We start from the raw sequence: 14,679 nt of genomic DNA on the forward strand, positions 1-14,679 counted from the left end.
GTAGAGGAATAACCAAGAAAGATACATTTGATGGCCTTAGGGTCCAGCTTTTGGGAGTGATGGGAGTGAACATAAGTGGAACAACCAAAAATTTTAAGTGGTAGGTTGGTGTCAAGATGAGTAATGGAGTGAGATTCTTTTAATTTCTCAAGAGGTGTGGTAAATGAGAGGACACGACTTGGCATGCGGTTGATTAAATATGTAGCGGTAAGAATTGCATCTCCCCAGAAATATTTGGGAACGTTATAAGTGAAGAGCAAGGCACGTGCAACTTCTAAGAGGTGTTTGTTTTTCCGTTCCGCAATACCATTTTGTTGGGGAGTGTTAGGACAGGTACTTTTATGGACAATTCCATGTTCTGTGAGGAACATATCCATGGTTTTATTAAAGTATTCAGTGCCATTGTCAGTATGGAGGACTTGGATTGTGGTGTCAAACTGGTTTTTTACCATTGTATAAAATTGAGAAAAGACAGAGGGCACAGCAGATTTATCTTGTAATAGGTAGACCCAACACATTCTAGTATGGTCATCAATAAATGTAATGAACCATTTAGTATTTGTACGATTAGCAATACGAGTAGGACCCCATAAGTCACTATGAATAATGGAAAAAGGACGGGTAGATTTATATTCAACAGGTTTGAACACAGATCTGTGATGTTTAGCAAGTTCACACTCAGCACAGTGAAATGAAGAAATTTTATTAACTTGAAATTCAGGAAACAAACGACATAAGTATTGAAAATTTGGATGACCCATTCTCCTATGCCATAACATAAGATCATTAAAGTCTTTATTTGCAATGTGACACTGGATTCGAGACCAAAGACTACTCACGGTTGATTCATCGAGATAGTAGAGACCGTTATGCTCCTTAGCACTGCCAATCATCTTCCCCGATAAGAGGTCCTGAAAAATACAATGAGTAGAACAGAAATGAGCCCAGCAATTTGCCTCTTTAGTCAACTTACTTATAGACAATAAGTTACAAGCCAAGTAAGGTACATGTAAAACATGATTCAGTCTCATGACTTTAGAAATAACCACACTTCCTGTTCCTGCTATTGACGAGGAAGATCCATTAGCTGTACTTACTGTTTCATTCCCAGCGCTAGGAATATAGGTATTGAATAGTTTAACATCTGAGGTCATATGATCAGTTGCCCCAGTATCAACAATCCATTTGGGGTTACTATTAGAAGTAAGTAAGGCACATTTACCTTTGTGAGCCACAGATGCAGTAGGATTCAGTTTCTGGTTTTTCTCATTCTTCTGCAACACACTAAGCATCTCAAGTAGCTTACCTAGTTGCTCCTTATCAATTTCAGGTATTGAGTCTGGTTTATCTGGCGGTACATCATGAGAAGTTTGATAACTTCGTTGCTTGCCCTTTTTCGGCTTCCAATCGGCTGGCTTTCCATGTATATCCCAACAAGTGTCACGGGTATGCCCAATCTTCTTGCAATGTTCACAAGTGACCTTCCCCTTTTGGTTCTTATGATTTGAATCACTGCCCTTGCTCACAAGTGCAGCAGTGTCCAAGGAAGAAGTTGGTGCAGAAATAGCTCCAGGAGTCATTACCTTGCGTCTTGAAGCCTCTGACGTACCTCTGAGAATACTTCTCTAGTGGATGGAAGTGGCATACGGCTCAGAACGCGCCCCCGTACATCATCTAGAGATTGATTCAGTCCTGCAAGAAACTGAAACACCCGTTCATTCTCGACTTGCTCCTTATAACGGATTGCATCATTACTGCTAGACCATTCCACTTCTGTCATCAAGTCTAATTCCTGCCAGATGGTATTCAGCTCCAGCCAGAAAGCCGTGACATCACGTTCTCCCTGCTGCAGTGACCATGCTTTTGTTTTAAGCTCATATATTCGCGCCAAATCCTTCCCATCAGAGTATGAATCTCGCACAGCTTTCCAGATTTCATGAGCTGATGGAAGAAATATGAAGCTCTGTTGAATTTCCGGAATCATGGCATTGATCAGCCACGATGATACCAACGAATTTTCGGTATGCCATCGCTGTAGCTCCTGCGTTCTGGACTCTTCTGGAATTTTTGATGAGCCATCGAGGTAACCCATCTTCCCTCGGCCTCCAATTGCAAGTCGCATAGCCTGTGCCCATACCCGATAATTCGAGCCATTGAGTTTCATGGTAACCACGAGCACCGATGATCCGTCATGACCAGTGATCGACCCGAGGGGACTACCGGCCTTATCTGGATCGATTTGCGAGGACCCATCACTCTTCGACATTGGAGAAGTGTGAATCGGGTGCAACTCTTGTGTCTCGTCTTCGGTGCTTTCTGTCTCAGAGTTTTCGGCGTCGATATCTGCTAGTTGCTCTGATACCATGTAGCAAATAGACCGAAAAACTCTTATTATTGAATCCCAGAGTATGTACACTGATTTATACATGTGAGAAGATGATCAAATCTCCAAGAAATCAGGAGATGGAATCAGGAGAGGATATTCGGGAATAGGATATCTACAAAATCCCTATTTTTACTCCTCACAGTATCCCCTTTATTAATAAATAATATTTACATTAAATATAGGTCAACCACAAGATACCAAATAAATTGTTCTATCCCATAAAAGATGAGAAGCAGCTAAATTTAACTAAACTCACCAATAATTCTTTCATGGGAATTACATAAAAGTCCCACTCAAGACAATTAATTACTCCTAGGTCCATTAACAATTGAGCTTAGAAGAAAGACAACACATTGAGTGGGACATTAAAGTAATTCCCCCTTCTTTCATAATAACAGGTCAATAAGTAACATTAGTTATGTTCCTCAATTAAATACGGCATACCCTGATTAGGAACAGATACAGTAGCATCAGTGAAGCGGAATGCAAAGGTAAGGCCATCATCTGATCCATCTCTGTAATCAATTGAAAACGATAAGATAAGCAAATGTGATAAACATTAATTATTAAATATCAATACATTTGACTTTACATCTTCGCTAGTTGTAGATTGCACTGAATGACCATAAGTTCCTCAATTTTGACAAATTACTATTGGAGCCGAAAGAGTTCTTTACAATGATGGTTTGCTTGAAATGAATGTAGAAGTAAGAAAGAATCAATTCTGATATGATATAGTGCAAAAGTAAGCTTTAGGCAACAGCACTAGGCATTTGCGAGTTGTTGAGGCTTAAGATTACTCTAGAAGGTTTGAAAACTACATGGAGACCCTAAGGAAACTATATAGTGAGAATCAATCAACTATCTATACAGATCATAACCCAGTTCAGAATGATAGAACTAAACATGTGAAGATTGATAAACATTTAAGGAAAAACTGGAAATTGGGTTGACTTGCATCTCGTATATACCTACAGGAGAGCAATCTATCAACTAAAGGTTGGCCAAGCTCAGATTCCAAAGGATAATAAACAAGCTTACGATTACTTTTATTTAAAACTCTACTTGGAGGGAGTGCTGAAATCATGACAATTTGAATTTACTTATGTGACTAAATTGTAAATAGCCATACTGATCATGATTCCTTGACTTTAAGGATTTACGCATTAAGTTAATCATCTATAAAGAGAATCCTTTTAACATATATACTCTTGGAAAGACGATTTATGAGAAAAGAATTTGCCTCAGTAGCCTCTTCTGTGAATTTCTAGATTCCATGTGTTTTAGTTATTGCATTGCCAAAGGACCCAATACAGTATTTCAAAAACCCTAAGCTTGACAGAAGAGAGTAATATTAAATCTTCGATTGAAAAGAGCAATATAAGTTACGAGCACTTGCCTCTTCTCTTTGGAAGGGACTTTGCTTGCAAGCCTAGCAGTTTGCACAGCAGCATCCGCTGATGCAGCTTCAGGAGTAGCCCGCAGAATCTCACAAATTAGTTGTTGACATTCACTCTACAGCAAATTAGAAAAGAAATACAAGCTGAAATGTAAAATAAGAAAGGGTATCCATCCAATATATACAATATAGGATATCTAGACTCCTCAGGTTAGGCCCTCTTCTATCTTAGTTCCATACATATTAACTAAGCAATTAATATTCACCATTAACCCTTTCACTATGAGCTAAAACGAAATGAGAAATTTGGTGTTTCTTCCACAAATGACTAAACAACACATGAAAACATAGGACAAAACATTTTGCATTTCACATTCAATAACAGTTCCATCGGCGTACATTAATCAAATGACATAGTGGGAGCAAAGTGAGCTACTGAGCTGGAGAGAAAATGCCCAACAGGTTGCATTCAAAACAAATCTCTAAGATATAATTAACCATGGCAAACCAAAAGCACATATTGGAAATAACACATCAAAAACCGTGGTCTAGTCAAGGGGAAATAGAGGTAAACAATCCACTAACTCTCTCTAAGCAAGTATCTCACTCAAAGAAAACTAGTAGCCAAGTCAAGGAGATTCTCTAGAGACTGAAATAATACTTTGATTAATTCTGAAATTGCCTTCTAGGAACAAGCAGACCAATTAAATAGACTGAACAATAACTAAAAGACTCTGAAAAAACTACTCACTTACTTAAATTTAGGACTTAGTGGGTAACTGACTCATAACTAACTGCAAATGCTTATTCAAATGAATAACTCCCCCTAAAAACTAGGGAAGAGGTTCCACTATGATACAGAATTGTAATTATGTATGAAAAAGAAAATAGAAAAGAATATGAGAGATTGGAGGGAAGAACAGAGAAGAGAGAAGAATAGGAGAGATTGAGAGATTGAAAGAGAAATGGAGAGAAAAGAGGATTCAATGAATAATATGCAAATTGTATTGATGACTTAGCATAGGAGTTACAATGAGATCGTAAGTATTTATAAGCTCTTTAATGAGATCCAAATGGGTACCTTCCTATAACTAACTCTAATGGCTAGTTCTAACATAATCAATAACTAACTAAGTCACAATTACAATTATATAACAATACCCCCCTCCCAAGAGACCCTTGCCCTCAAGGGTCATGCAAAGCCATTTGAGGGAACCTTTGCTGAAATATTGAAAAGAGAGCATGAAACTCTTAGAAGCCAATGTTCACTGTTCTCTGTCACTGTTCACTATTGCTGTGCACTATCATTGGTCACTGTTGATGCTAAATAAACATACTAGAGTCCAAAAGCATTTTTAGTAATTCTCCTTTGTACCATAGAAGAACAAACAAGTGGGTAGGGAGGAGTTGAAGACAAAGAAAAGTCCAACAAGACAGATTTTTCAATGGGTTGATTGTAATGTCTTTGAGTAACATTGGACCCACACAATTACCCCAATTCAGAAGCTGGTTCTGGTTCAGTAAAGATAAAAGGTACAGCTTCTGCATTTGAAATTTCCACCTACATGACAGATGAGGTTTTGATTTTTCAACCTTTATAGGACCTAGCCACATGACCTTCAAAACAAAACAAAAGAAAAACAAGGAGTTCCTTTTTCCTTCTTGAAACTTAAACCCATGAATTGAGTATTAGTGATAGTTGGCATCCACTAAAACTACACCCACTTGATATGGAGGATAGCTGTCTTTAACCCATGCACCCATGTGTGCAAACCCAAAAAAAAAGAAAAAAGCCCACTGAAGCTTACTGTCACATGCCCTTGCTGTTGTGAAAAGTTCATCCATGTTAAGGGAAGAGAGAAGAAGGGAGAGAAGAGCCTGATTTCATTCACAAAAATGTGCCAAGGACGTAGGATACAAGATATACCCCGAACCTAGACACGTGTCCCAAAAGGTAAGGTCCTATACTGTCAATAACTAATCTGTAATGCAAAAATTTATGAAAAGACAATAATAACCTATCAGCATAAATACAATAAAGCCATCAAATAACTATAAAATAGCATAACGTGTAACAATACTCCCCCCCCAAAAAACATCCTCGTCTACAAGGTTAGTGGTAGAAGCTGGAGCATCTGTCTTAAAGTGAGGGAACTGCTGTTTTATGGCTGAAAGATCTTCCCAAGTAGTGTCTTCAGGTTGAGAAAATTTCCAGCGAACAAACACTTGAGTCACCGGTAGATTATGGCACTTAATGATTTTTCTACCCAGTAATTCCTCTGGTTCCAGCATTAATTGACCATGATCATCCACCGGGGGTAAGGTGGGGGTAGTGGGGTTAGCCGTGCTAACATACTTTTCTAACATGGAAATATGAAAAACTGGGTGGACCTTAGTGTGAGGAGGAAGGTCCAGTTCATATGCAACTTCCCCAAGACGCCGTAACACCTTGAATGGTCCAAAGTAACGAGCAGCTAGCTTATGCAAGGAAGAGTTGTTCAAGAGATTCTTCCTAAAAGGGTGTAGTTTGAGAAAAACCATGTCTCCTTCAACAAATTTTCACTCAAACCGGTGCTTATTAGCTTGTTGAATCATCCTATGTTGAGCCTTCAACAGGTGTTGTTTCAGAAGCTGAATAGTAAGCTCCCATAAATTGCAAGTTCTATCAACCATTTCATTAGATGAATCACCAACAATGTAAGGCAGATGAGTAGGAGGAGGCACCCCATAAACAGATTCAAAGGGAGACACACCAATGGAAGAGTGGAAGATAGTATTGTACCATAATTCAACAAGTGGCAGCCACTTAACCCACTGTTAAGGAAAATCTCCCGACATGCAACGGAGGTAACACTCTAAACAGCGGTTGAGTACCTCGGTTTGGCCATCCGTTTAGGGGGTGATATGCTAAAGAAAATTGTAATTTGACCCCATACAGCCGTGCGAGTTCCTTCCAGAATTTCCCATAGAAAATAAGATCCCGTTTTGAAACAATAGACTTAGGAAACCCATGCAACTTAACCACATTATCCATGAAGATATTGGCCACATCTACAGCAGTAAATGAGTGCTTGAGAGCCATGAAATGAGCAGCCTTAGATAAACGATCAACAACAACTAAAATAGTAGTCTTAGAATAAGATTTGGGAAGGCCACTAATAAAGTCCATTGAGAGCTCGGACCAAATATGTTCCGGAATAGGTAAGGGTTGGAGAAGACCAAGGGAGGCAATTAATTCAGGTTTAAAGCGCTGACATGTAGTGCATTAACGTACAAAATTGCAAACATCCTTTTCCATTCCTTTCCAATAAAAAAAAGAGGCAAGCCCTTTGTAGGTGGGAGTCATACCTGAATGGCCCCCAATGCCATCAGCATGAAAAAACTGAAGTAAAGACTCCCTAAGACCTTGATCAGCACCCACCACCAGCTTAGCCTTTCGTTTCAACAATTGGTGTTCCCAAGTGTATTTAGGATAAGAAAAGGGATTAGTTTCCAAACTTCTAATCAGCTGCTGTAAATGGTCATCAAGAAGCCAAGAATCGCATACCCTCTCATATAATGGAGAGATTGGCATTGAAATGGCCAAACAGTCCCCTTCGGAACGCCTAGATAACGCATCAGCTGCAGTGTTATCACATCCTTTGCGGTAAATGATTTCATGGTCGAGCCCCCAAAGTTTATGCAACCACTTACACTGCTCTTGACTCAAGTCACGTTGCTCCAAGAGATGCTTCAAAGGTAAATGGTCAGTACGGATGATAAATTTGCATCCCCAAAGATAAGAACGCCACTGCTTGACAGCAAAAACAATGGCCAACAATTCACGCTCATACGCAGACAATTGTCTCTTACGGTAAGAAAGTGCCTTACTAGCAAAAGCCAAAAGATGGCCATTTTGGGATAATATTATGCCCAATCCATGCCCTAAAGCATCAGTTTCGACCATAAAGGTCTCATTAAAATTGGGAAGACCAAGCACCGGCGGGGAAGTCATGGAAACCTTGAGGGATTCAAAAGCTGATTGAGCCTTAGGAGACCAAGCGAAAGGCTCATTTTTCTTTAACAACTCAGTTAGGGGACTGCTGATAGAACCATACCCTTTGACAAAGCGTCGATAGTAACCCATAAGACCGAGGAAGCCTCGTAGTGCTTTAATGGAAGAAGGGATGGGCCAAGAAGCTATGGCCTCTAGTTTCTTTGGGTCTGCCTGAACCCCATCAACTGTGATGACATGACCAAGATAATCAATGTGTTGCTGCAAAAATGCATTTAGAGGCCTTAGCAAAAAGGTAATGCTGCCGCAAGAGTGATAAGGTTGCTCTCAAGTGCTCCAAGTGGGCTGCCCACTGTTTGCTATAAACCAAGATATCATCAAAGAAAACTAGGATAGACTTCTGCAAGAAAGGTTTGAAAACCAAATTCATAAGGCTTTGAAAAGTAGCAAGTGCATTAGTGAGACCAAACGGCATGACCATGAATTCATATAAGCCTTCATGTGTGCGGAAGGCTGTTTTAGCAATATCAGATTCATTCATTCGAATCTGGTGGTAACCGGCTCTTAAATCCAGCTTAGAGAAAAACTATACTCTAGTAAGTTCGCCTAAGAGCTCTTCGATAACTGGAATAGGAAATTTGTTCTTAACAGTGGCTTCATTTAATCTTCTATAATCAACATAGAAACGCCATGTGCCATCTTTTTTCTACACTAGAACAACAAAGGCTGCAAAAGAACTATTGTTTTCCCATATGATTCCATTATCAAGCATCTGCTGGACTTGCTGTTCAATCTCAGATTTTTGAACAGGTCCATATCGGTAAGGTCTACAACTCACAGGTTGGTCCGTTTTAAGGGGAATGGAGTGGTCAAAAGAATGAGAAGGTGGTAGGGTAGTGGGCTCAGTAAAACCATCAGTGAAGGAGTCGAGTAAATTGTGCAATTGGTTTCACTGATCAAAAGAAAGAGAAGAGTTGCAAGGTAACTGTACCTGTAAGTGTTGAGGAATATGAATGAGGTAGAGATGATCAGCCATGGTTTTATCACCATCAAAGAGAGTCATGTGCATAATGGGCTTCAGTATTCTGTAGCTCATCCCCTTTAGTGTAATTAATTGACCATTCTAATGAAATTTGAATAGATGCTCTGCCATGTCCATAGAGAAACGCCTTAAGGTTTTGAGCCATTGAGCACCCAAAATCATATCGAACGCCCCAACCTTCATGATTATAAAATCAGAAGAAAAGAAAGAAGCCCCCATTTCCCATTCCAAATTCGAACAGCATTTGGAGACTAACAGCTGCCGATTATCCGCTACAGTAATTCGAATGCCATCTCGTTCTTGAACCTTCAATTTAAGCCATTTAGCTACCCTTGAATCTAAGACATTATGCGTGCTTCCCGTGTCAATTAGGATAACAATGCTCTGATGTTTTATGCGGCCAGCAAGATGCAGCGTAGACGTGCCTTCTCTGCCCTCAATCGCATTCACTGTTCCGGTAGAGGGTAAAGGCTCGATCTCTTCTAATGCATCCTCAAAGAGTTCTAACTTATCTTCGAGGATGAGGGCAAAGAGATGGGAATCTCGGCATCCATGGGTGCTGCTATATTTTTCATTACACCAATAACAGAGCCCCTTACGACGTCGTTCATCCATCTCTCGCTTGGAAAGCTACTTAGTGGGTCTGGACGAAGCTGAACTGGACATACTGGTGGAGCTGAACGATTTGGGCTTATCAATAGTAGGGCCCGTAGACAGAAGGGGGTTGGGGTTCAGTTCGGTTTTGTGGCCCGATAGAGAGGAAGGCAGAAATCGAGAAGCAGTTGATGCAGAAAACGCAGAGGAGGCATGAAAAGGCTCATGCAGCGCTGAGGGGAGAGCATTCTTGTGAATCGCCTTAATGGTTGCAACCTGATGCCTCGCCATTTTCATTGCACTGGCCAAAGATGTGGGTTGTAGACTACGAACACTCTGTTGCACATCACTCCTAAGTCCGCCTATATAACAATTCATGGCAGCAACTTCAGATAAGTCAACTTCGGTGAGTAACTCATCAAATTTCTCTTCATACTCTTCCACAGACTCTTGCATCTGGAGCTTCTTAATAGCAATCATGGGTTTTTCATCCTTAATATCCCCAAACTTAGCTTCCATCTCATGAAAATATTCATCCCAAGAGAGGTCCGACAAAAGCCTCTGTTTTACAAAAGCAAGATGCCAACGCAAGGCGCGTTTCTCTAAATGGATACTGAGAAGACGGATGCGATGCTCGACAGGTGTTTCACCCACCTCAAAAAATTGGCGACACCTATAAGCCCATCCTCTGAAATCGGTACCATCAAATTTCAGAAACTCTACTCTGCTGTTCTTGGTTGGAACAGAGTAAGAAGGTTGAGAGGTGGGAATAAGTCCTTGGAACAAACCAAACAGAGGAGGTGGGGTTGATAGGGGAGGAGGAGGAGCTGTTGCGGAGGACGTGGTTAGTCTAGGAAATGAGGGTGGTGGAATATTGATTGGTGGGAGAGAGGCTGAAGCTGCTAGTCTAGGTGGTGTATTTGTCGCAGCGGGAGCTTGGGAAGGTTCACTAACTTCAAGGTTAGCAGAACGTGAAGGTTGATTAATAATCATGGAAAGCTTGGCATTAATGTCATTGAGCTGGGTAGAAAACTGGTTTATGGTTAGCCGCATGTCGGATATTTCCTGTGTGTGTTTGTCCACAGCAAGCTAAGTGCTAGCCACCAATGCAGATTGCATCTCCAATCGATGCTCAAGGTTGCCCACGCGTTCAGTAGAGGACCGAGTCTCTGGCGGAGCCATGGCCAGAGAGACGGCTCTGATACCAAAATATTAAGGGAAGAGAGAAGGGAGAGAAGAGACTGATTTCATTCACAAAAATGTGCCAAGGACGTAGGATACAAGATATACCCTAAACCTAGACACATGTCCCAAAAGGTAAGGTCCTATACTGTCAATAATCAATCTGTAATGCAGAAATATATGAAAAGACAATAATAACCCATTAGCATGAAGACAATAAAGCCATCAAATAACTATAAAATAGCATAACTGTAACAACCTAAGTCCTAGAGCTATGGGAAGTCTAGAATCTTTAAATGGATATGGGTAAGACATACGCACGCTGATGAGAAGACAAAAGGGGGCAGTGGTGATGGTGCAAACAACCACGAAGCATTCAGAGTTACAAAATCAGGTTGTAATAGAGGAAACCAAAGAAGTCAATGACGACGACACCCCAGAGACAGTAGATAACAATGGAGAAGTTTGTGGTGGCGGCAAAAAAACAAAAATAGGTTACGAAGAGTTGATCAGGACCAAAGGCAAAGAGAAAGTTGGAACCGAGGGTGACGGTGGCTTTGCAAGTGGGCAACAACGATGTTTTGAACAATATTGGGTATCGAAACTCAAGTCAAGACCAACGGTTTTACCCATACCAACAGCAAAAGAGCTTAAGAAGTCATGCTTAGAGATGCTCGAGCCTACTTCACTTTCAAACTCACAAAGAAACCTTCTTGAAATCACTGCCATCAGCTTACAGCTCTTGCCGTTCTTGCGCTAGTAAGGAAGATCCAACTTCAACTTCAATTGTTCTAGCTACAGGATCCCCATGACTTCTAATGCCATTCTCAGCTTGCTAACTCCCACAATCTTGTAGAGGGTACTTCCTTCATCCTTCTCCAAAAACTCTTTATGACCCATAATTATCTTGAAGTGCCCGTGCCTTCTTTTTTGTCTGACGTATAAGCATGATTTCTTACACTCTTGCAAGACTTCTAGCTTCTTGCATTATTCTTTGTTTGAAGAGACACACTGGTTCAACAAGTTCTGGCTTGAGCCCAACCATATATGTAGAAATCAAATATTTTTCTTGCAAGTTTAATCCACTGGTGTGGCTATCAAAGAATTCATTGAATTCTTTCACACTCCCCCACTGAAGAAGCCACATCTGGTCGTCATCCTCATATTGGAATGAATGATGTGCCATAGCTGAGAATGACTAGCTCTAGTACCACTGATACAGAATTGTAATTCTGTATGAGAGAGAAAATAGAGAAGAATAGGAGAGATAAGAGAGAAGAACAAAGAAGAGAGACGAATAGGGAGATTCAAAGAGATTGAGAGAATGAGAAATAAAGTGACAAGAGGATTCATTGAACAACATGCAAATTGTATTGATGACTTAGCATAGGATTTACAATGAGATCATAAATATTTATCACCATTTAATGAGATCCCAACAGCTATCTTCCTATAACTAACTCTAAATGGCTAGTTCTAATCTAACCAATAACTAAATCACAATTACAATTAGATAACACACTAACGCCTAAACTTGGGGAATAATAAACTGAATTAATAAAATAAAATAACAGACTTAAAGAAATTAGGAAAAATCCAAAATTAATCACATATCTTCCTCTTTTTTCAGTTGTATGTGATTTGTGGCCTATCACGTCAGGTGAAATTCTGGAAACTAAGCTGTAAACAAGTCATAATCCTCCCAATTAGCATCTTCAAGTGGCCGGTTTTTCCAAGATACGAATAATTCTAGCATATTCCCAAAATGCTAGCAATGATCCAATATACGATCAAGTTGCAGAGGAGCTCCCAATCATCTGAAATTGGAAGAAGAGCTAGAGAAGATGGTGGTAAAACACCATGTGCAAGACACAACAAGAAAACATGGAAGATGGGATGGACTATTGCATTAGATGGGAGTTCCAGCTTATAAACTACAACTCCTATTTTCCTTAGAATTTTGTAGGGTCCGAAAAATCTAGGAGATAGCTTCTCATACCTTTGCTTCAAGAGAGATTTCTATCTAAAGGGTTGAATGCACAACAACACATAGTCGCCTTCATGAAAAACAAGCTCTCGGCGTTGCTTATCTTACTGATTTTTCATTTGACCTTGGGCCTTTAAGAGGTTATCTCTTAATTGCCTCAACATCGAATCTCTAGTTAACATCTGCTCTTCCAACTCAGCATTAGCCATTTCACCCCTCACAAATGGGTGCAAAGGGGGACAATCCCTACCATATACCACCTTGAAGGGTGTAGTACCTAAGGACACATGGAATCTAGTGTTGTATGAGTAATCTACCTAACATAAATAAGCACTCCACTACATTGGTTGCTCATGAGAAAAACAATCAAGGTAAGCTTCCAAGCACATGTTAACCCCTTCTGTTTAGCCATCCATCTACAAGCGATAAGATGTGCTCATCAACTTGGTTTGGCTAAGACAAAACAATTCTTGCCAAAAAGAGCTAAAGAAGATGGAATCCCTATCTGAAACAATTGAGTGGGGCATGCCATGAAGACAAACAACCTCCTTGCAATAAATTCCAGCCACAATTTTTGTTGAATAAGGATGAGAAAGTGGAATAAGTGGTTATATTTGCTCAAGCAATCAGCCACAACAAGTATAGTGTTGACTCCTTGTGATTTGGGTAGACCAACAATAAAGTCAATAGCGATGTCTTCCCAAATTTGTTCTGGATTTGGCAAATGATGTGACACGCCTGAGGGAGCAAGAGTCTCATATCTGTTTTGGTGGCAAGTCAAACGTTGCTGAACGTGCAACTTCACATCCTTCTTCATTTGGGGACAATAGAACTGATCAGTAAGCTGTTTAAGTGTCTTCAAATAACCACCATGGCCTCCTGTCAAGGTTTCATGTGCTACCTATAAAAGAGTAGCATGCAAATTGGTTACAAAAGGAATCACCAACTTGCTTTTGTGAAAAAGCCTGTTGGTTGTCCATTAAAAATTTGGCCTTGAATTAGCATCTTGTTGCAAATCAAAAGTAATAGCCTAAGTGTAGGGGTATTGTAACAATGCTTCCGACAACTTGAAAAAATCCAAGGGCACAGCTATAGATAAATTGAACAATTCAGCTTGCTGTGGTTTCCGAGAAAGGGCATCTGCAGCTATATTTTACTTTCCTGCCTTATACAGGATGGTGAAGTCAAAAAGGCATTAGCTTCAAGATAAGCCTTTGCTGTGAATTAGTTGTAACATGCTGCTCCAAAAGACGCCTTAAGCTACTATGGTCAGTCTTGACAAAAAAATGATGCCCAAATAAATAATGTTTCCATTTTTGAAGAAGAAGAACAAGAGCCAATAGGTCTCTATCATAGGAAGATTTATATCAACTAGAAGGAGAAAACCCCTTACTAAAGTAAGTAATAAGATGATCTTGTTGCACGAGGACAACTCCAACTCCCTCCATGGAGGCATCACATTCAATGAATGGTTGAGAGAAATCGGGCAACTGGAGAACCAGGACAACAATTAATGCCCCCTTAAGCTTTTGAAAAGCTACCTCAACTTGTTCATTTCAGCACAAAGTATACTTCTTTATGATATCCATGAGTGGTTTGGCAATGACTCCTTAATTTTCCACAAACCTCCTTTAATACCCAGTAAGTCCAAGAAATCCTTAGAGCTCCTTGACCATTGTAGGAGAGGGCCATTGTTTGACAGAATCAATTTTCTCAGGATCAACTCCAACACCTGCCTATGATACAATATGGCCAAGAAAATTGACAACTTGGCAGCCAAAGAGCACTTCTTAGCATGAGCAAAGAAAGCACTAGTTCATAACAAATTAAGAATTGTCTCCAAATGAAGTTTATGCAAATGTAAAGAGGGCCTCTAAACCAGTTTATCATCAAAGAAAACGAAGACAAAACATCTCAAATGTGAACGAAAGAGGTCATTTATTATTGATTGAGAAGTTGATGGAGCATTAGTGAGTCCAAAGGGCATAATGGTAAATCCTTAATGATCTGAATGTGTCCAAAAGGCTGTCATGCAAATGGCTAGAGGGTTGACTCAGATTTGATGGTACCCCAAGCTAAGATCAATCTTTGAAAA

General features: G+C 40.0%; 2 protein-coding genes across 2 annotated transcripts in view; both read right to left on the reverse strand.

Moving 5' to 3' along the window:
• The window catches only part of LOC129317164 (exocyst complex component SEC8), a 45,899-nt gene that overhangs the window by 17,245 nt on the left and 13,975 nt on the right, over positions 1 to 14,679 (reverse strand). Inside the window, exons 13-14 of the mRNA XM_054961530.1 lie at positions 3,786 to 3,901; positions 2,831 to 2,901 (exon numbers count right to left, since the gene is read on the reverse strand). Coding sequence (XP_054817505.1) covers positions 2,831 to 2,901; positions 3,786 to 3,901 — 187 coding nt within the window. The remainder of the gene's footprint in view (positions 1 to 2,830; positions 2,902 to 3,785; positions 3,902 to 14,679) is intronic.
• Positions 784 to 1,590, reverse strand: LOC129317173 (uncharacterized). Its single transcript, XM_054961540.1, has 2 exons — positions 1,223 to 1,590; positions 784 to 911 (listed from the first exon to the last, which is right to left on the reverse strand). The coding sequence occupies exons 1-2, from the start codon at positions 1,578 to 1,580 to the stop codon at positions 877 to 879; spliced, it is 393 nt and encodes a 130-aa protein (XP_054817515.1). The 5' UTR covers positions 1,581 to 1,590; the 3' UTR covers positions 784 to 876.

Source organism: Prosopis cineraria, unplaced genomic scaffold (genome assembly GCF_029017545.1).
Source record: "Prosopis cineraria cultivar Desert tree isolate PC_DT_omini unplaced genomic scaffold, ASM2901754v1 PC1, whole genome shotgun sequence".
Lineage (NCBI taxonomy): Eukaryota > Viridiplantae > Streptophyta > Magnoliopsida > Fabales > Fabaceae > Prosopis > Prosopis cineraria.

Excerpts from the sequence above, each read along its gene's own strand:
- LOC129317173 (XM_054961540.1), bottom strand. The coding sequence starts at position 1,580 with ATGACTCCTGGAGCTATTTCTGCACCAACTTCTTCCTTGGACACTGCT. Across the intron at positions 912-1,222 it reads TGCATCTGTGGCTCACAAAG|GACCTCTTATCGGGGAAGAT; the intron begins GTAAATGTGCCT and ends TGTATTTTTCAG.